Source organism: Hypomesus transpacificus, chromosome 2, assembly GCF_021917145.1.
Source record: "Hypomesus transpacificus isolate Combined female chromosome 2, fHypTra1, whole genome shotgun sequence".
In the NCBI taxonomy this organism is placed as follows: domain Eukaryota; kingdom Metazoa; phylum Chordata; class Actinopteri; order Osmeriformes; family Osmeridae; genus Hypomesus; species Hypomesus transpacificus.
The window spans coordinates 7813998-7833157 of record NC_061061.1 but is presented as its reverse complement, the minus strand read 5'-3'; the positions used below and the strand labels follow the sequence as shown (position 1 = coordinate 7833157).

The 19160-nt window shown below is 41.0% G+C and overlaps 2 protein-coding genes across 4 annotated transcripts; one reads left to right on the top strand and one right to left on the bottom strand.

Moving 5' to 3' along the window:
- Positions 1–292: 292 nt before the first annotated feature.
- LOC124482623 (nuclear receptor coactivator 7-like) lies at positions 293–8147 on the bottom strand. Of its 3 annotated transcripts, XM_047043061.1 has the most exons (8): positions 8107–8144; positions 3577–3730; positions 3081–3318; positions 2098–2235; positions 1792–1944; positions 739–834; positions 582–655; positions 293–466 (listed from the first exon to the last, which is right to left on the bottom strand). In XM_047043061.1, exons 3-8 carry the CDS (start codon positions 3147–3149, stop codon positions 331–333), a joined length of 666 nt encoding a protein of 221 aa, XP_046899017.1. In that variant the 5' UTR covers positions 3150–3318; positions 3577–3730; positions 8107–8144; the 3' UTR covers positions 293–330. The 3 variants fall into 3 exon arrangements, with proteins under 3 accessions (XP_046899017.1, XP_046899008.1, XP_046899025.1); XM_047043052.1 differs by lacking the exon at positions 3081–3318 and having other exon boundaries at positions 8107–8147; XM_047043069.1 differs by lacking the exons at positions 3081–3318; positions 3577–3730; positions 8107–8144 and adding an exon at positions 2814–2876.
- Positions 8148–14134: 5987 nt separating this feature from the next.
- LOC124476889 (nuclear receptor coactivator 7-like) lies at positions 14135–18113 on the top strand. The gene is made up of 6 exons (XM_047034322.1): positions 14135–14348; positions 15199–15336; positions 15490–15642; positions 16600–16695; positions 16779–16852; positions 16968–18113. Exons 1-6 carry the CDS (start codon positions 14280–14282, stop codon positions 17101–17103), a joined length of 666 nt encoding a protein of 221 aa, XP_046890278.1. The 5' UTR covers positions 14135–14279; the 3' UTR covers positions 17104–18113.
- The last annotated feature ends 1047 nt before the right edge of the window (positions 18114–19160 follow it).

Below are 19160 nucleotides of genomic sequence, written 5' to 3'. Positions count from 1 at the left end.
CACACATACACTTTTATCCAACTCTATCACAGCAGATTTACAACCAGTCACAACAGCCCTGAGACTAAGGGTAAAACCAATGACAGGCTTATTGTAATGCACTCTACAATGGGGTAAAGGCAAACTCAGACACAGGTCAATACCCTATTTCTTAGAATAAAAACGCTACAGCGTTTATTAAATAACGTTCATTTTTGGTGCAGCGTTTATTCAAGGGCGGCGTTTATTCAAGGGCGGCGTTTATTCTAAGAAATACGGTACCCTTCTTTCTCTCAGTCTTTCTCCCTTCTCCATCTCTTGTTCTCATTCTCTCGCTCTTTGAGTCAGAGTTCACCAGACAGTCCAGACCTCCAGGGCCAGAACCTTAAAATCCTGCTCACTGGACAGCTGCTGATTTTGGAAGGTGGAGCAGGTAAAACTTGAACCTTGGTACAGGTCACTGTCTAGCCACAGGCCAAAACGTCCCCTGGAGGCAAACAATAGAATAACACATTAAAGAGGTTTATTGTGTACTGCATTGTATGAATGTGTGCGTGTTTGTATATTGTACTCAACGTAAATAAACTAGTTTGAAAACGTACCCTCCTCCACCAATCTGTAATGAATCCAAGTGACCTCTCACAAAGTAACAGTTCTCCCCACTCCACCTATAGGCCTAAAGGTCAAAGAGGTCAGTCCCAGTCATCAATGTCTCACCAGCATGCACATGCTCTCTCTATATGTGTGTTTGTTGGTTACCTGAAACTCAGGGCTGAAGCTGTAGAGAAAAGTCTCCCCTGTTCCGTAGCAATAGTTACTCACTCTAAAGGGATCTGAGGAAAAGGCTCCGAATACCTGGAAGAAATCATAGATCCTTTAGTTTTAGTTAGTAGAAAAGATCTATCAGAAAGTCACAAGTGTTATAACAGTAAAGATATGGATACGATAGAGGGAGAGAAAGAGAGGACACAAAAGACTGAGGCCCTCATGTACGTACATTTGCAAACGTAGCGTTATCAGCGCCATGGCCAACCCGCAGAAAGCGCACGCTGCGATACTTCAGTTTACGTCGTATTTACCAAACCTGCAGGTAATCAGCGCCTTTCTCTGCCCACTATACCGTAAATTGCGAGAATTTTAACGGGCCGCCTTCTCTCTTTCTATCATGGATCAGCCACCAAAGCCAAAACAGCAAAAACAAAGATTTTGTGATAACTAAATTGATGTGCTTGTTCATGAGGTAACAGCAAATTTGAATATTTTACAAGGCCAGAATTCCACACCGACCAAAAAAAAAGCCATCTGGACCGAAATGACAAATTCCAGTAACTGTATTGCTGCATGGCTACTTAATCTGTAACGCGTAATAATTTCATGTTCACTCACTGTCCACTTTTTCTTGCTCAGATTACTGCTGCCATTTCACCAGGAGGCATATGAGGAAACCTGCATCCTGGTTTACACCTGCTTTTAAGAGGCGCAGAATTTTCACCGCAAAATATAGGTGCGCTTTCACCAGGGTTTTTGTACATACCGCGGAATACATCATTAGACACACTTTACAGATCCCCTCCCATCTCTTTATGGGAAACTCCCATTTTCCCCCTTGACCCTCCCGTGAATGCATATGCATGACACGGAAAAGCGCAATTTGCCATTTGCAGTTCCCGCGACAGGCAGTCTGCGCTTCTACCTCAGTGCGGCATTTGTACATACCTCACCATGCTTTTACGCGCACGTTGCGAAACAAATACGCCTGAAGTGGGCGCAAAAGTATTAGTGCATGAGGCTGTGAGGATGGTAATAGCTTACCTTATGTTCCAAGTCTTTGATGACCAACAACACAGGGCTATCTACTTCAGCCATTTTTCTATAGAGAGTCTTTAAGCTTGAGCCATGAACTGCCATGCTGTAAACCAATCGCCATGGATATCCCTGAGTCCGCGCCGGCATGTGATTGGCCAACTGCAGGTGCGAGGAAATCAAGGATTACAACAAGAATCATATACATTACATTTTTAACCTCTAAAATGCTACTGTCAATGTGGCCTGTTATCTCATTAAAAGTTTTTGAGATGTGTGCGCAGAAGGTTCTTGTGTGAAAGTGCTGTGACTTACACTTTCTATGTGGTGGTCATCCAGGAGCTGACTGGGTTCCACCAAAACAGGGAGAAGGTCCTCCCGTTCTACAGGTTCCTCTTCATCTTCTAAGCTGCACACGCTATGACAACACTTCCCGTCATTTTCAGTAACAATCTGAAAGTGGGGGAGGGACTATGTTAACACCCTGTCTGAAATGACTCAATACATATGGTCACCATAAAGATTGAACATACACAAAGTAAGAATGTATGAATAAAATTATGAATCAATGTACAATTAATGTACAAATATACAGTAGGCCTACTGTGCAGAAGTTTTAGGCACCTAATATTTTTTTTACATGAATACTGTCTTATGTATACATTTTTTGTGAAAATGTTTGTTTAGTCTTTTAATTTCTTTACTTCTTAAAGCTTTTTTGCTTCACTTTTTTGTTTCTTATTAGGCATGAGACTTGCGGTTCACATTATTGCAGTTTCGGCCGAACTTTAGAATTTCAGTCAAAACAAGGCGATTCAAGTCGAGCTACATGTTCAATTTGCAATGCCGATTTGACTCGTGGTGGCAAAGACCCTAAACAATACACATCTCCGGTGTTAAAACATTTGCGTATGAAAAATCCGAAAGAAATTCAAGAAATCTAAAAGGCTAATATTTTGGATATTGATCGGATCTTGAGATAGTGACTTGAGATAGTGATAGAGTATATATCCCACAGAAATTCAACCTTCCTGTACATATGGTTCCATCCAGTGCTTTGCAAAGTAAACAATGGTCATTTATACTGTAAGAAAAAAAAAAAAACACTGCTGTGGACGTTGTTTACTTCTTTAATGTGTTAGCTGTGTTAATGGACTGAGGATGGGAGTAGGATTTGGTATTCGGATTTGGCGAAACCCCCAAAATCTGGATTCGGCATATCCCTCGTCAAAAGATAACGGCAACTCCAGTTTAGTCTCACAAAAAGGAAGTATATATCCCACAGAAATTCAACCTACCTGTACATATGGTTCCATCCAGTGCTTTGCAAAGTACATAATCTTGAAGTTTTCTGTCCTAGGTCTCATTTTGAAAGTATTTCTTGCTCAATGTTGAGAAAGTTTTAATATCCACTAACTGGGTCTGCACATGTTATATACTCTTCATGTGCTTCTTTCAACTACTAGAAGGTCGATTCGTGTTGGCTGCTCCTGGCTCCACCCTGAAGAAACCCATCTGAGAGGCTGGGCGTCATTTCTCAAAAATCGAAAGTGGCCGTTTAGTAATGGAGGTATGACCATATATGGGGTGTGAAGGAAGGAGGAAATACAGAAATACAGGGTGGCAGAGTAAATACCTTATTGGAACACATCACATAGTTGTAGTTTATACAGCCAATCTACAGTATGCTTCCATTTCCACTGAGATGTAACTAACTAAACTTTAAACATTATTCTGTAATATAACTACAGATGTTTCAGTGCATTATCCTTCGCTTTAGACGGCAGTTCTTACCTCCCAGTTTTTGGCCGAGGGAACAATGACCCTTGTACACTTGTCAATGGCTGCAAGCTTATCTTTCTTCACCATTAAGTACAGAGGTTTCTCAGGATCTTTTTTGTAAATGTCCAGGGACCACTGGACAAAGAAGGAGTAGAGGTGGTCCACCCTGGGAAGACGGACACAGATTTTGTTGAGATATTTGCAATTGTATGCAAGGATACAATATGCTGTGAGGAATATATAATATATTAAACTATTTGGTCAGCAAGATTGTGGTTGAGGATTGTATACAATTTCAGATGGAGTCGATGATAGGGATGGGCGATCTCAATAATTTTCTTTTCGATCCGATACCAAGTACTTTCAAGACCAGTATCGTCGATATCAATACCGATACTTCTATGAAATATTTTTGGTTGAGTAATTTTATATTGCATTCTGAAAGCTATCGTTACTAATATTAAATAAACCGCAATAGACATTACGTGTCTGTGTTGCCTCCTCTGCTCGCGTCAACTGTGCTTCGTCATGCTCTTTAGGGTGTTTAGCTTTTAGATGCTTTGTCATGTTTGTGATATTGCCACAATGATGTATTGTTTTTTGACAAATGTCACATGAAGCTTCATCGTTGTTAACTGGAGTGATATAACTCCAGATTATGCGTCTTTTTCTTTCAGTCATGACGCAGCAATGCACTCGAATCTGCGCTGAGTGTGCTTTCACTGAGTGAGAGAACGCGGCGCGCCGCCGCCGCCGCTCATGATAAGCACAGACACAGGGGAAGAAAAAATTGTTCCCATTAATTTTATTTTTTAAGTACATTTCTATATTATACGGCCTTCTACTGTTATAAGAATATTCTAAAATCAGTTGTTTAAAAGAAATCCCAGGTAGGATCGATATTTCATATTGAGAATCGATCCTTTTGATACAATGCCAGTATTGCCTTTTCAGCGTAAGATACTCAAGGTGTGGCGTGAGAGCATGAGAAATGGTTGAAATGCGTGTCACACGGCAAAACCGTGACAGTTGGCAGCTCTGCACTAGTGATTCCCAGAAGTGTTCGACTTTCTCTACATATCCTTTTATTTCAAATTTGTAAAACAAGTTTCAACAGACGTTAAAAACTAGTTTTAATGGCTATGCTGATAGAGACGGTAAACTTGTCATAACACCCTAATCTTGATTTCATAACAGATAAGTGAATCATACAAGCTTACTGGTGTACACTTACTCTCTGATGCTGTAGGCAATTCCCAATTGTAAGCGGAAATGGGAGAGGAGATGCGAGGAGGAGATGCAGAAGAGGTGGAGGGTTTGGAGGCTCAGGGCTTTAGCAGCATGTCCACCCTGAGCAATTGCTGTGGCCGGCCTTTTATACTTCCAGCTCTTTCGCTGAGATAAGCCCCTTTCACCATAAACTCTCCTGTCCAGAGATCCGTCAAGGCCATAGCTCCGTCAAAATTTCATGACGGGGCTAGAAGGACAGTCTCTGTGACACATTAATTTGACCTGCCCTGGGGCCTCTTTCATGCGCGCAGACGGCACTGGGGACGGGGGGGACATGTCCCCCCCAGATTCCTAGTGACCCTGATCCGTCCCCACCACTCTCCCTACGTAAGGCCAGAAGCATCAGTTAATAACTGCGCAGCTGATTAGGCGATGTTATATATGTATTAGTATGGTATAAGTATAACCTATAAGTATAACCTATTTTAGAGTTCTTTCCCCTGGAACAGATTTCATGTTCCAACCGAGGGGGGCTGTCGCTGTTTTGGTGTGTGGGGCTGCATCAAATACCCTTTTTTAGCTCTGTTAAATTGCTGCACTTGCTCCACACTTGACCGGTGGGGATCTCATTCTATTATGACTGTAACTGTTAGCTGCTCCTGGCATTCTCTAATCCCTGCTCACCTCTCTCTGTCCCCCCCCCACATTCCCTGTGGTGTGGGGGGTTTGAGCTGTTAGGACCTGCTGGTCGTCGGTCTGCCAACGTTGGACCAGGTCGTCACCCGGAATCCAGTCTCCATGACGGCCAACAGCGAGTTTCCCGGTCCCATCCAACGTCTATAAAGGCGAACAATGGGTTTTGGTGTTTCAAAACCCATTGACACTGTATGACTATGTTTAGCTTGTGTTCTGCTCTTCTCTCCTACCAACCGTCTCTGGAGGAGGGGATCCCTCTCTGAATTGCTCCTCCCAAGGTTTCTTCCATTTTTTCTCCCGTTGGGAGTTTTTCCTCGTCTTCCTTGAGGGTTTAGGTTGGTTGAGGGGCAGTTCTATGGGCGCATGTGAAGCCCTCTGTGACATGCTTGCGTGTAAAAAGGACTATACAAATAAATTTGATTTGATTTAGCGTGTGTAACGTTGTTAGAGTGTAGGCAGGTAGAGGCACTAGTAAGGTTTCTGATGATGGTGCCCATATCATCTGCAGAGGCAGAGTGCAGTTTCAGTGCGTTACGCAGATTGAAAACATGGTTGCAATCAACCATGACACAAAAAAAACTCAATGGCATTGCTGTGTGCCATATTCACCAAGACGTAGCCTACTTGACAAACTGGACAGACAAGATATTGCCCAGCAATATCTTCAGGGAAATGAAAGGAAGAAAGATGTTTTTGGGACCTATTGAGTCTGCTTCTAAAGTGTAAATTTGTTTGGCAGCAGAGGGAATATTATTATTATTATTATTTTTATTTATTTTTTATTATTGGAAAAAAAATTCTATGAAAAGTCATACTTGCATAGGGAGTTCCGAATATTTAATTAAAACTAGTGCTGTCAGTTTAACGCGTTATTAACGGCGTTAACGCAAACCCAAATTAACGGCGTCAATTTTTTTATCGCGCGATTAACGCTCTTTTTGACCTAGCAAACTTTGTAGTTTTTTTTCACATTCTGTTACAACAACCACTGACGTTAGAAAAACTACAATACCACACCGGATCTAGCTAGACCGGAAACAAAACAACAGGCACGCCACACCCACTTGTTTGGGCTTGCGAGCCGGCTAAACAGTCGTAGCAGAGCCCGTTTACGGATATTAGACATTCTCTGGTAGGAGGCTAACGTTATGTTTTGAGTTGATTGCCAGCGCCAGACGCCGAAATGGATGCCAATAAGATTCTGAATGGAAAGTTTACTTTTAAAAGGTTGCCAAATGGTTCCATTGACAAGACCAAAGTGATCAGTGTGTTCTGTCGTTTTGAACTGAGCCGGAGGGAATGAGCTATCATCGCAGCACGTCGTGGAGTCGAAAATAGAATGTTGATGGCACACAGCCAAGCACACAGCTGATGCGAATTCTCCGTCTGCTCGTCAAAGCCAGGCGATTGCAATGTTGTTTTCAATTAAAAAAAAAAACATTTGCACGAAGCAATCCGAACCACTTTTCCATGTCGATAAGAGCATTACAATTTGAAAAAATAATGGATGAAAAAGAAATTAAGGGACATTTAAAATAGATACAAATGTGCGATTAATTGAGATTAATCGCGAGTTAACTATGACATTAATGCGATTAATCGCGATTAAATATGTTAATCGTTTGACAGCTCTAATTAAAACATTTGAATTTCATTTCAGATTTCATGGTATGTAGGCTATACTTATTTTTATTTATGTACATTTGTTTAAGTGTTTATACTACCGTGTTCATACACATTGTTATATTTGTAATCATTTACATCCTGCTGAGATCAGCAATTGTTTAAATAAAACATTTGCAGAGGACATGAAGTTTTGGTGCGTGATTGACATACTAAAGTTTATTGCATCTTCAGTATATATTAGGGCTGTGAAATGATTAAAAATGTTAATCAAATTAATCACAGGTTTCTGTGGATTAATCATGATTAATTACATATTACCAATTTTCCGAATTTTTGTCATTAGTGTGCGTCTTTGATTTTGCGGTACCTTGATGCTCGTTGCCACTCGCAAAACTTTGGTGAACCCCTCGTCCTCAACAATATAAATCGGTCTACAGCTTTTTGCAATAGAGGGTTTTCACCGACGTCACGTTCTGGGTGGTAACCCGGATGCGCGGCCATATTGGAGGCACTCGGTGTAAACAACTGAACGGAGTACAACCAAAGAACGTATATTCTATACTCTTTGGTACAACCATGTCTAAACGACCGAAATGGTCATCAAAACGCGTCCAAGATCCAAAGGCATATAGGGAAGGACTTGGACCACAAGAAAAGGGTCGATATTTTGAGAAATTAGGATTTATTGGCGGTGCGGATCCCTACCAGTTAGCTCCCTCTACTTGGATCCGTGACGACCCGGTGATTCTGCCTTCAGTTGGATATCCCGATATTGTTAACTAACGCTACCTGGTTTTCTCGCCGAACCCATACACATGCAGTAGTTTGATATGAATTATATTATGTCAATGTCAGCTTTACAGTAAAATAAGCGCACAGTAAAAACAATAAAAGCAGTAGGCCTAATTGTTTTTACCATTTACTATTAAAAATATTATCATTACAATAGAAAATGTGTTTTGAGCCGCTGAAATAAACATTTCACAATACCTTACAAGACATGTGCCGAACAAATCCTTATGTTGTCAAGATTTTTCCCTCGTAGATCTTGGTTGAGCTTTGCCAACCACAAGCGCCTCCTTTCCTCTGACAATCTCTGGCATTCCTTTCCCTGGTTTTTAATAACTTTTGTAAGTCGATAATATACCAAATGTTTTCACGATCTGTCCTATTTGTACAACCTGAAACACGGCAATAATTCACAATTTTCCTTGACGACATTCGGGATATACTTCAGTGCCAGTGCTTTGTTGTGATGCGGAGTGTCTCCAAGACGGCGACTTCCGGTCTGATGACGCGTCGGTGAAACCCCTCTATACATTTGGCAACTGTGCTAGTCACCTTGTCACAGGCAGAATTAGTGAGGGCCCTACGTTCAGTGAGGGTGGTTTGGCGCATTGTACTTGAACTCCCCTCGCCGACCAACGCATCCTTCCCGTTGAGGTGGTATAGGTTACTTTAGGCTGGTATTTACGATGGCCCTGAAGTGCAAATCACACCCATTAATATGAGTACATCCCCCAAATGAAAACACTCCCCCCCAATACGAGTCAACTCCCCCCAAATCGGATGACTTGTTCACCTCCTGTAGACTATTAGTTTTTTCTTCTGAAAAGTCCTGCTTCCTTCAACTGCGTTTTTAGGGTGCACATAGGCTACTTATATTGTGAAACGTTAACAGCAGATCTAAGATTATTTAATAGGAATGAAAATAAAGAGTAGTGTATTGACTCTGAATTGTAAACATTAATGTTTCCTCTTTCCTTCCAATCAAAACGATTAAGTTCATGATAATGACAGAGTTACATGGACTAGTTGTTTGGCTATTGATGTTTACGTTTAACACGCAATTTATGCTTTTGCATACGCAGCCTATGCTACATGCTTCGATACCCAAATAAATGTCCTGGTGCACGTAACTCTGTCAGGCTATTGCATTTTGTACTTCTGTCGATCAATTTCTTATTTCTTGTTAGTTAGCCTACTGCATCCAATCAGCGCTAAAGTGTAGTACCATACCTACCCTTTCCGTTCAGAGTTAATGTAATGTGTTTTTGAGTTAATGTAATGTTGTTTTCCATTTGGGGGAGCGCGTTTTTGTATTGGGGGGAGGTGAACAAGTCATCCGATTTGGTGGGAGTATTTTCATTTGGGGGATGTACTCTTATTAGGGGGTGTCATTTGCACTTCAGGGCCACCGTAGGTATTGCTTCGGTGAAACGATAACATTCAGTCATTTAGCATTCAGTCATTTAGCAGACACTCTTATCTAGAGCAATAACGTCTTCCCACAGAGTGTGCATATCACTTTGGGTTTTTTGGAACACAAACTTGTCATCCAGAAGTTGCAAATTGGGTGGAATTGTGGGTATATTACGTTAAATGCGTTAAACAAAAATAACAAATGAATCCTGTAATTTAATCATTTTCACAGCCCTAGTATATATACTAGAGCTGTCAAACGATTAAAATGTTTAATTGTGATTAATCGCATTAATGTCATAGTTAACTCGCGATTAATCGCAATTAATCGCACATTTTTATCTATTGTAAATGTCCCTTGATTTCTTTTTCATCCATTCTTTTTTCAAATGTTAATGCTCTTCTCGACATGGAAAAGTGGTTAGGATTTCGTGCAAATGTTTTTTTTTTTAATTGAAAACAACATTGCAATCGCCTGGCTTTGACGAGCGGGCGGAGAATTCGCATCAGCTGTGTGCTGCGATGATAGCGCACCACGACGTGCTGCGATGATAGCTCAGTTCACAACGACAGAACACACTGATCACTTTGGTCTTGTCAATGGAACCATTTGGCAACCTTTTAAAAGTAAACTTTCCATTCAGAATCTTATTGGCATCCATTTTGGTGTCTGGCGCTGGCAATCAACTCAAAACGTATCGTTAGCCTACTACCAGAGAATGTCTAATCCGTATAGGGGCTCTGCTACTACTCTTTAGCCGGCTCGCAAGCCCAAACAAGTGTGTGGCGTGCCTGTTGTTTTGATTCCAGTCTAGCTAGATCCGGTGTGGTATTGTCGTTTTTCTAACGTCAGTAGTTATTGCAACAGAATGTGAAAAAACGACAAAGTTTGCTCGGTCAAAAAGAGCGTTAATCGCGCGATAAAAAAATTGACGCCGTTAATTTGGGTTTGCGTTAACGCCGTTAATAACGCGTTTAACTGACAGCACTAATATATACATATCTATTCCACAAAATAACTAATTGAGTTGGAACCATTGGCTGACAGCTTGGTCCCCCCCAGTTCAAAACTTCCATCTGCACCTCTGGCCTTATTTATCAAGCGTGCATAGAACAGAACACGAACAGTTCAAGGTGCGATTTATCAAACATTCCATCGTACGAGCGGCGTACACACACTTCGAGGAGATTTTCCTTTATAAATCTCACCTGTTCTCAATCTATAACAGGGGTCCCCAAACTACGGCCCGCGGGAATATTTTAATATACGAATATTTGTATTAAGTAGATGTTTTGATTTCAATAGCAATGAATATGAAAAAAGTTATTTACAATATTAATAATGCTAATAGGCTGTATATATCCTTTTGATATGTACAAATGTACGGTGCATAACATAGTAATAAACTAATCTAGCATAATAAATTAATTTAAATTAATAATAAAATCTCCACAATAACACTGGTAGTTACTCCGGCCCAAGTAATTTTATGTTCCGACCCGGCCCCTCATTAAAGAAAGGAAAATTATCTGGCCCTCGCAGACAAACGTTTGGGGACCCCTGGTCTATAATATTGTGCACGAACGCAAGTATTTGCATACAAAACACCCCATATTATCTAAATTAGTTGAATCACCACCAATAAAAAGGGAGCTGACAAGTTAAACTAGAAATTGGTAATGAAAATGGAGCAAGAAAAGAAAGGAAAGAAAATATTTTTTCCCAAAAGGAAATGGAGGTTTTGGTGTCGGAGGATGAGTGCAACCACAACATTTTATTCGGAACACTTAGCGGTGCTTTGACGGTTTGACCACCAAAAAAAAAATATTGTTTGGGAAAAGGTAGCGATTGCTGTTAACGCAGCGTCTTCTCAGACATTTCATTTGTACAGAGGGTATGGGATCGCTACATTGACGAGCGTTAACTTCCTTGAAGGCGGGTGTTATGGCAGCAGATCTGTTGAACTCTGTTGAAGTACTCTGTTGAAGTTTAAAACTATTGGATCTGCCCAGAGCCATTCTGATCTGCCATGACCAATCGCTAGCGTTCGCCTTAGCCAACTCCTTCACCACGGAGCTAGCTGCTTTAGATGGAAAATCAAACTTTTCCCGAACCCGGTGGGGAGGAGGGCCACAACATCATGACCACCAACAAAACTCAGCAAAGATTGTTCTTGCTCCGGTTTTAACTTATGGATATTCGGCAGCGTTGCCACAACCGCAGAATAGCTTCGCTCGCATCTTTCTCCGCCGCCATTACTGAACTACAACTCAAACTACTGCAAGACATCAACGTCATCATTCTCAGCCACTCCCTCTGTTCGATGATTGGACCTCCACATTTTTTTTCTTCTGAAAACCGACTGATGCACTGAAATCCCAGACCTAGTACAGAAGCTAAATCTAAATTGAGCAGAAGTACGTAGGAGGGCAGAGCCAAGCTAATATCTGCCGTCTTCATATTAGATATTCCGTGTTAATTGACCGTCTTTTATATCGGTCCACAAGCATTGTATTGTTGTATCATACATTACATCAATTCGACAATATTAACAACACCCTGGTGTTCAATTATATCATTACAATATTTTATGAATTCAATATTTAATGGAAATCCTTTCATTATTGATATAAATCTTGTAGGCCTACATAGAGTTCCCGTGTTCACGATGCAATTGCCTTGTTTCACCACTTGGAAATGTTCGTACTCAGCTACGCATAGTATTGACCATCAGCCTAACGATGCCTGCTGTTTTAAATGCAATCATCAGTAGATCCCGTCAGTACATAATTTTCCCATACACAGTAGCACAACAGGTAGAAGTCAAACAAGGCTTCTTTGCGGTCGGCGGCTTCCCAAACACAATTGGAGCAGTGGACTGCACCCACGTTGCAATTAAAGTACCATCCCTGAACAAGTTCAATTACATGAACAGAAAAGGCTTCCACTCAATTAATGTGCAAATCATCTCGGATGCGCAAAATAACTTGTTGAATGTGGTAGCGAGATGGCCGGGGGTAACGCACAACTCGTTCATTCTGCAGAACAGTAATGTTGGCCTTCGCTTACAGGAGGGAGCTGTTCAGGATGGATGGCCTATATGTATGTATTGCCCAGGCATCAAGTATTTGCCATTAGTGTATTATATTTACCTATATGAGTTTCCCTGTAGGAGACAGAGGTTATCCATTGAAAACGTGGCTGATGACTCCTTTGACCAATCCTGTGACGGCACAGGAGAGAGCCTATAATGCTGCACACAGTCGCTCGGTTGATCGTGGAGCGCACAATAGGAACTCTGAAAGGCCTGTGGCTCTGTTTGTCATCTGCTGGGGGTCCTTTGCAGTATACACCGGAAAAGGCTTGCAACATAGTCATGGCCTGTTGTGTACTACATAACATTGCCATCAAGCATGGCATTCCACTTGTTCAGGAAGACCAACCTGACGAAGCGATGCCAGACGCACCACCTTTCCAACCTTGAAATGCCTTTATTAACGTTTCCGAGTATGTACCCCCCCCCCCAAGAAAATAGAAACTGATATTGGGAATTGCCTACAGCATCAGAGAGTAAGTGTACACCAGTAAGCTTGTATGATTCACTTATCTGTGATGAAATCAAGATTAGGGTGTTATGACAAGTTTACTGTCTCTACCAGCAGAGCCATTGAAACTTGTTTTTAACGTCTGTTTAAACTTGTTTTACTAATTTGAAATAAAAGGAAATGTAGGGAAAGTGGATCACTTCTGGGAATCACTAGTGGCATGTCTTTGTCCTTGTTTGTCCTTAATGAGACACTTCCATGTATTTTAAGAAAAGAAACCTACATGTCTAAAGTAACAGAATTGTATTTCTAACCATCGACTATGGATGGGAAACGTAAATGTAGGCTAGTGTAGTGCCTAGTAATGCCAGGCACTGAATGATCACTAGATATAAAGAAAACGTTGAGTTCCACTCGGTGCTATTCACTGACAGTAAAAATAAATTGTATATGTGCACTGCTGTTCGTATATGAGCTCCAGAGATCGTTCCTGCGTTGCTAAATGATAGCAACTCACCAGGAGGACACTTCATCAACTCTCCACTCATTCTCCTCGGTACAATGAACCGTTTAATAAATGAATCATATAATAAATGATATATGAATCATTTATTTGGCTTTGACGGCCGGCTGCGGGCCATCATATACATTAGTGGTTCTTGCCACCTCTTCTTCATCCAGGTCAGTCGCCATAGGTCTAGTACTAGACTGAGACTACCGTGCTCCACGACTCCCCAACGTGACGTCATCGTCGAATTGCGTTAATATGCTAATTTAATATACAATTGCAAATATCTCAACAAAATCTGTGTCCGTCTTCCCAGGGTGGACCACCTCTACACCTTCTTTGTCCAGTGGTCCCTGGACATTTACAATAAAGATCCTGAGAAACCACCTGTACTTAATGGTGAAGAAAGATAAGCTTGCAGCCATTGACAAGTGTACAAGGGTCACTGTTCCCTCGGCCAAAAACTGGGAGGTAAGAACTGCCGTCTAAACTGAAGGATAATGCACTGAAACATCTGTAATTATATTACAGAATAATGTTTAAAGTTTAGTTAGTTACATCTCAGTGGAAATGGAAGCATACTGTAGATTGGCTGTATAAACTACAACTATGTGATGTGTTCCAAAAAGGTATTTCCTCTGCCACCCTGTATTTTTGTTTTTCCTCCCTCCTTCCTTCCGTCCACACCCCATATGTGGTCATACCTCCATTACTAAACGGCCACTTTCGATTTTTGAGAAATGACGCCCAGCCTCTCAGATAGGTTTCTTCAGGGTGGAGCAAGGAGCAGCCAACACGAATCAACCTTCTAGTAGTTGAAAGAAGCACATGAAGAGTATATAACATGTGCAGACCCAGTTAGTGGATATTAAAACTTTCTCAACATTGAGCAAGAAATACTTTCAAAATGAGACCTAGGACAGAAAACTTCAAGATTATGTACTTTGCAAAGCACTGGATGGAACCATATGTACAGGTAAGTTGAATTTCTGTGCGATATACTTCCTTTTTGTGAGACTAAACAGGTACTGGAGTTGCCGTTATCTTTTGACGAGGGATGCACCGAATCCAGATTTTTGGGGTTTGGCCAAATCCGAATACCGAATCCTACTCCCATCCTCAGTCCATTAACACAGCTAACACATTAAAGAAGTTAACAACGTCCACAGCAGTGTTTTTTTTTTTTAAATTTTACTGTATAAATGACCATTGTTTACCCTATCTCAAGATCCAATCAATATCCAAAATATTAGCCTTTTAGATTTCTTGAATTTCTTTCGGATGTATCATACGCAAATGTTTTAACAGCGGAGATGTGTATTGTTTAGGGTCTTTGCCAACACAAGTCAAATCGGCATTGCAAATTGAACATGTAGCTCGACTTGAATCGCCTTGTTTTGACTGAAATTCTAAAGTTCGGCCGAAACTGAACCCCGTCTAAAAGCCCAATATTAGGCCAAATCCGAAACCGAATCCTGGACCCGGTGCATCCCTACTTTTGACACTGCAATAATGTGAACCGCAAGTCTCATGCCTAATAAGAAACAAAAAAGTGAAGCAAAAAAGCTTTAAGAAGTAAAGAAATTAAAAGACTAAACAAACATTTTCACAAAAAATGTATACATAAGACAGTATTCATGTAAAAAAAATATTAGGTGCCTAAAACTTCTGCACAGTAGGCCTACTGTATATTTGTACATTAATTGTACATTGATTCATAATTTTATTCATACATTCTTACTTTGTGTATGTTCAATCTTTATGGTGACCATATGTATTGAGTCATTTCAGACAGGGTGTTAACATAGTCCCTCCCCCACTTTCAGATTGTTACTGAAAATGACGGGAAGTGTTGTCATAGCGTGTGCAGCTTAGAAGATGAAGAGGAACCTGTAGAACGGGAGGACCTTCTCCCTGTTTTGGTGGAACCCAGTCAGCTCCTGGATGACCACCACATAGAAAGTGTAAGTCACAGCACTTTCACACAAGAACCTTCTGCGCACACATCTCAAAAACTTTTAATGAGATAACAGGCCACATTGACAGTAGCATTTTAGAGGTTAAAAATGTAATGTATATGATTCTTGTTGTAATCCTTGATTTCCTCGCACCTGCAGTTGGCCAATCACATGCCGGCGCGGACTCAGGGATATCCATGGCGATTGGTTTACAGCATGGCAGTTCATGGCTCAAGCTTAAAGACTCTCTATAGAAAAATGGCTGAAGTAGATAGCCCTGTGTTGTTGGTCATCAAAGACTTGGAACATAAGGTAAGCTATTACCATCCTCACAGCCTCATGCACTAATACTTTTGCGCCCACTTCAGGCGTATTTGTTTCGCAACGTGCGCGTAAAAGCATGGTGAGGTATGTACAAATGCCGCACTGAGGTAGAAGCGCAGACTGCCTGTCGCGGGAACTGCAAATGGCAAATTGCGCTTTTCCGTGTCATGCATATGCATTCACGGGAGGGTCAAGGGGGAAAATGGGAGTTTCCCATAAAGAGATGGGAGGGGATCTGTAAAGTGTGTCTAATGATGTATTCCGCGGTATGTACAAAAACCCTGGTGAAAGCGCACCTATATTTTGCGGTGAAAATTCTGCGCCTCTTAAAAGCAGGTGTAAACCAGGATGCAGGTTTCCTCATATGCCTCCTGGTGAAATGGCAGCAGTAATCTGAGCAAGAAAAAGTGGACAGTGAGTGAACATGAAATTATTACGCGTTACAGATTAAGTAGCCATGCAGCAATACAGTTACTGGAATTTGTCATTTCGGTCCAGATGGCTTTTTTTTTGGTCGGTGTGGAATTCTGGCCTTGTAAAATATTCAAATTTGCTGTTACCTCATGAACAAGCACATCAATTTAGTTATCACAAAATCTTTGTTTTTGCTGTTTTGGCTTTGGTGGCTGATCCATGATAGAAAGAGAGAAGGCGGCCCGTTAAAATTCTCGCAATTTACGGTATAGTGGGCAGAGAAAGGCGCTGATTACCTGCAGGTTTGGTAAATACGACGTAAACTGAAGTATCGCAGCGTGCGCTTTCTGCGGGTTGGCCATGGCGCTGATAACGCTACGTTTGCAAATGTACGTACATGAGGGCCTCAGTCTTTTGTGTCCTCTCTTTCTCTCCCTCTATCGTATCCATATCTTTACTGTTATAACACTTGTGACTTTCTGATAGATCTTTTCTACTAACTAAAACTAAAGGATCTATGATTTCTTCCAGGTATTCGGAGCCTTTTCCTCAGATCCCTTTAGAGTGAGTAACTATTGCTACGGAACAGGGGAGACTTTTCTCTACAGCTTCAGCCCTGAGTTTCAGGTAACCAACAAACACACATATAGAGAGAGCATGTGCATGCTGGTGAGACATTGATGACTGGGACTGACCTCTTTGACCTTTAGGCCTATAGGTGGAGTGGGGAGAACTGTTACTTTGTGAGAGGTCACTTGGATTCATTACAGATTGGTGGAGGAGGGTACGTTTTCAAACTAGTTTATTTACGTTGAGTACAATATACAAACACGCACACATTCATACAATGCAGTACACAATAAACCTCTTTAATGTGTTATTCTATTGTTTGCCTCCAGGGGACGTTTTGGCCTGTGGCTAGACAGTGACCTGTACCAAGGTTCAAGTTTTACCTGCTCCACCTTCCAAAATCAGCAGCTGTCCAGTGAGCAGGATTTTAAGGTTCTGGCCCTGGAGGTCTGGACTGTCTGGTGAACTCTGACTCAAAGAGCGAGAGAATGAGAACAAGAGATGGAGAAGGGAGAAAGACTGAGAGAAAGAAGGGTACCGTATTTCTTAGAATAAACGCCGCCCTTGAATAAACGCCGCCCTTGAATAAACGCTGCACCAAAAATGAACGTTATTTAATAAACGCTGTAGCGTTTTTATTCTAAGAAATAGGGTATTGACCTGTGTCTGAGTTTGCCTTTACCCCATTGTAGAGTGCATTACAATAAGCCTGTCATTGGTTTTACCCTTAGTCTCAGGGCTGTTGTGACTGGTTGTAAATCTGCTGTGATAGAGTTGGATAAAAGTGTATGTGTGGACAGAGAAGCCGGTGCTCCTCCTCTGCAGAAGCAGGAGATGGATTTATTGTTAAGCTACGAACCTTATTCTTCAACTTGACACCTAAGCTTTAAACATTCAGTCAGTTATTGGCTGTGAGTAGAGCATCACTGAACAAATGTCCTTTTAAGATAAAGGTCCTAAATACATTTAACATTATTGTAATGACAATTTTACTGAAATACTACTGCAAGTCTGTGAAGTTTTATCTTACAGATAGTATAGATTCCATGATGAGAAATGTTTTCCAAATTGTTGGAGGCTGAGTACCCTATAAAGATTTAAACTTCAGAAAAGCATCTCATTAAAAAGTGAACAGGATGTAATTTGCTTCAGTTGCTTTCTTTTGTGTCTTTCTTAACTGTGCCAAGAGATATCATTTTTAAAACGTTTTTCAAAAAATATGTTAATGTGCATGTTTTTTCTATTTAAAATGCAGTCCAAAGGATGCACAGTTTTGTTGTCTGTATCCTATTGGTCTGGTCGAACATGTGTTTTTGTTCATATTCAGTATGTCTGTTGCTGTGACTGATGGCATCGCTTTGTGCTTGTTTGTCAAAATGGTTTGAACGTCATAGAAAACACTAAAGCATCTCTGGAATTAAATGCTAGTGTGATACTGAATTATTTCAAATCATACAGTGTCATGATGCTTTGTCTATAATGCGAAAAAAAAAAAAAAAAATATGTATATCTTTGCAATAGTGGACGTATTCTATGTAATGCCGAGTTATAAGGAGTTAGATTAGTTTCATAATTCACAAACATAACGCGATTCACAAATGTATTTTGTGATTCACAAACAAACGCGATTCACAAATGTATTTTGTGATTCACAAACAAACGCGCTTCACAAATGTATTTTGTGATTCCTGGAGAGCGGGGTGATGTGAGACATTTTTTACATTTGCTCCCCTAGGCAAGCTAAAATGATATATCAGTAAAATGTACACATTTCCCAATAATTCAGGATGTTTCTAAGCAATGTAAATGATCAGAATGTCTTCAGGACAAAGGGGTAACAGACCAGGGAAATCAAGGGGGTAAAGTGAACCAGCTGGGGGTAAACTGATCAATCCACTTACTTTTTCCACTTCAGCGTTAATTTCGTCGACGAAAACTATGACGAAAAATGTTCGTTAATGACCTTTTTCTCATGACTAAAACGAGACCAGTAAGACGTGACAAAAACGGACCTTTGAAAAAAAAAAACTATGACTAAATATTTTATAACTTTTGTAGATCATTCTGGTGAATGATTATGTTTGCGCTCTGTATGCACGCTATGAGACAAAAAAAGGTGCACATGCGTGTTTCGGGTTTCAGGCTCGTCCTAACCAGACCCTCTTACATTTCATTTGTACAGAGGGTCTGGGATCTCTCCATTGACAAATGTTAACTTCCTTGAAGGCGGGTCCTCTGTTGAAGTTTAAAACTATTGGATCCGCCCAGAGCCACTCTGATTTGCCATAACCAATCGCAAGCGTTCGCCTTAGCCAACTCCTGCACCACTACTGTAACGAGCTAGCTGCCGTAGCTGGAAAATCAAACTTTTCCCGAACCCCGTGGGGAGGAGGGCCACAACATCATGGCCACCAACAAAACTCAGCAAGGAATGTTCTTGCTCCGACTTTAACCTATGGATATTCGGCAGCGTTGCCACAACCGCAGAATAGTTTCGCTTGCATCTTTCTCCGCCGCCATTA

What these genes read in the sequence shown, in the direction of transcription:
- LOC124476889 (XM_047034322.1), top strand. Translation starts at nt 14,280, where the DNA reads ATGAGACCTAGGACAGAAAACTTCAAGATTATGTACTTTGCAAAGCAC. An exon ending in ATGACCACCACATAGAAAGT is followed by an intron (nt 15,337 to 15,489) that starts GTAAGTCACAGC and finishes TCGCACCTGCAG; the next exon opens with TTGGCCAATCACATGCCGGC. An exon ending in TCAAAGACTTGGAACATAAG is followed by an intron (nt 15,643 to 16,599) that starts GTAAGCTATTAC and finishes GATTTCTTCCAG; the next exon opens with GTATTCGGAGCCTTTTCCTC.
- LOC124482623 (XM_047043052.1), bottom strand. Translation starts at nt 3,651, where the DNA reads ATGGTGAAGAAAGATAAGCTTGCAGCCATTGACAAGTGTACAAGGGTC. An exon ending in TCAAAGACTTGGAACATAAG is followed by an intron (nt 835 to 1,791) that starts GTAAGCTATTAC and finishes GATTTCTTCCAG; the next exon opens with GTATTCGGAGCCTTTTCCTC. An exon ending in TTACAGATTGGTGGAGGAGG is followed by an intron (nt 467 to 581) that starts GTACGTTTTCAA and finishes GTTTGCCTCCAG; the next exon opens with GGGACGTTTTGGCCTGTGGC.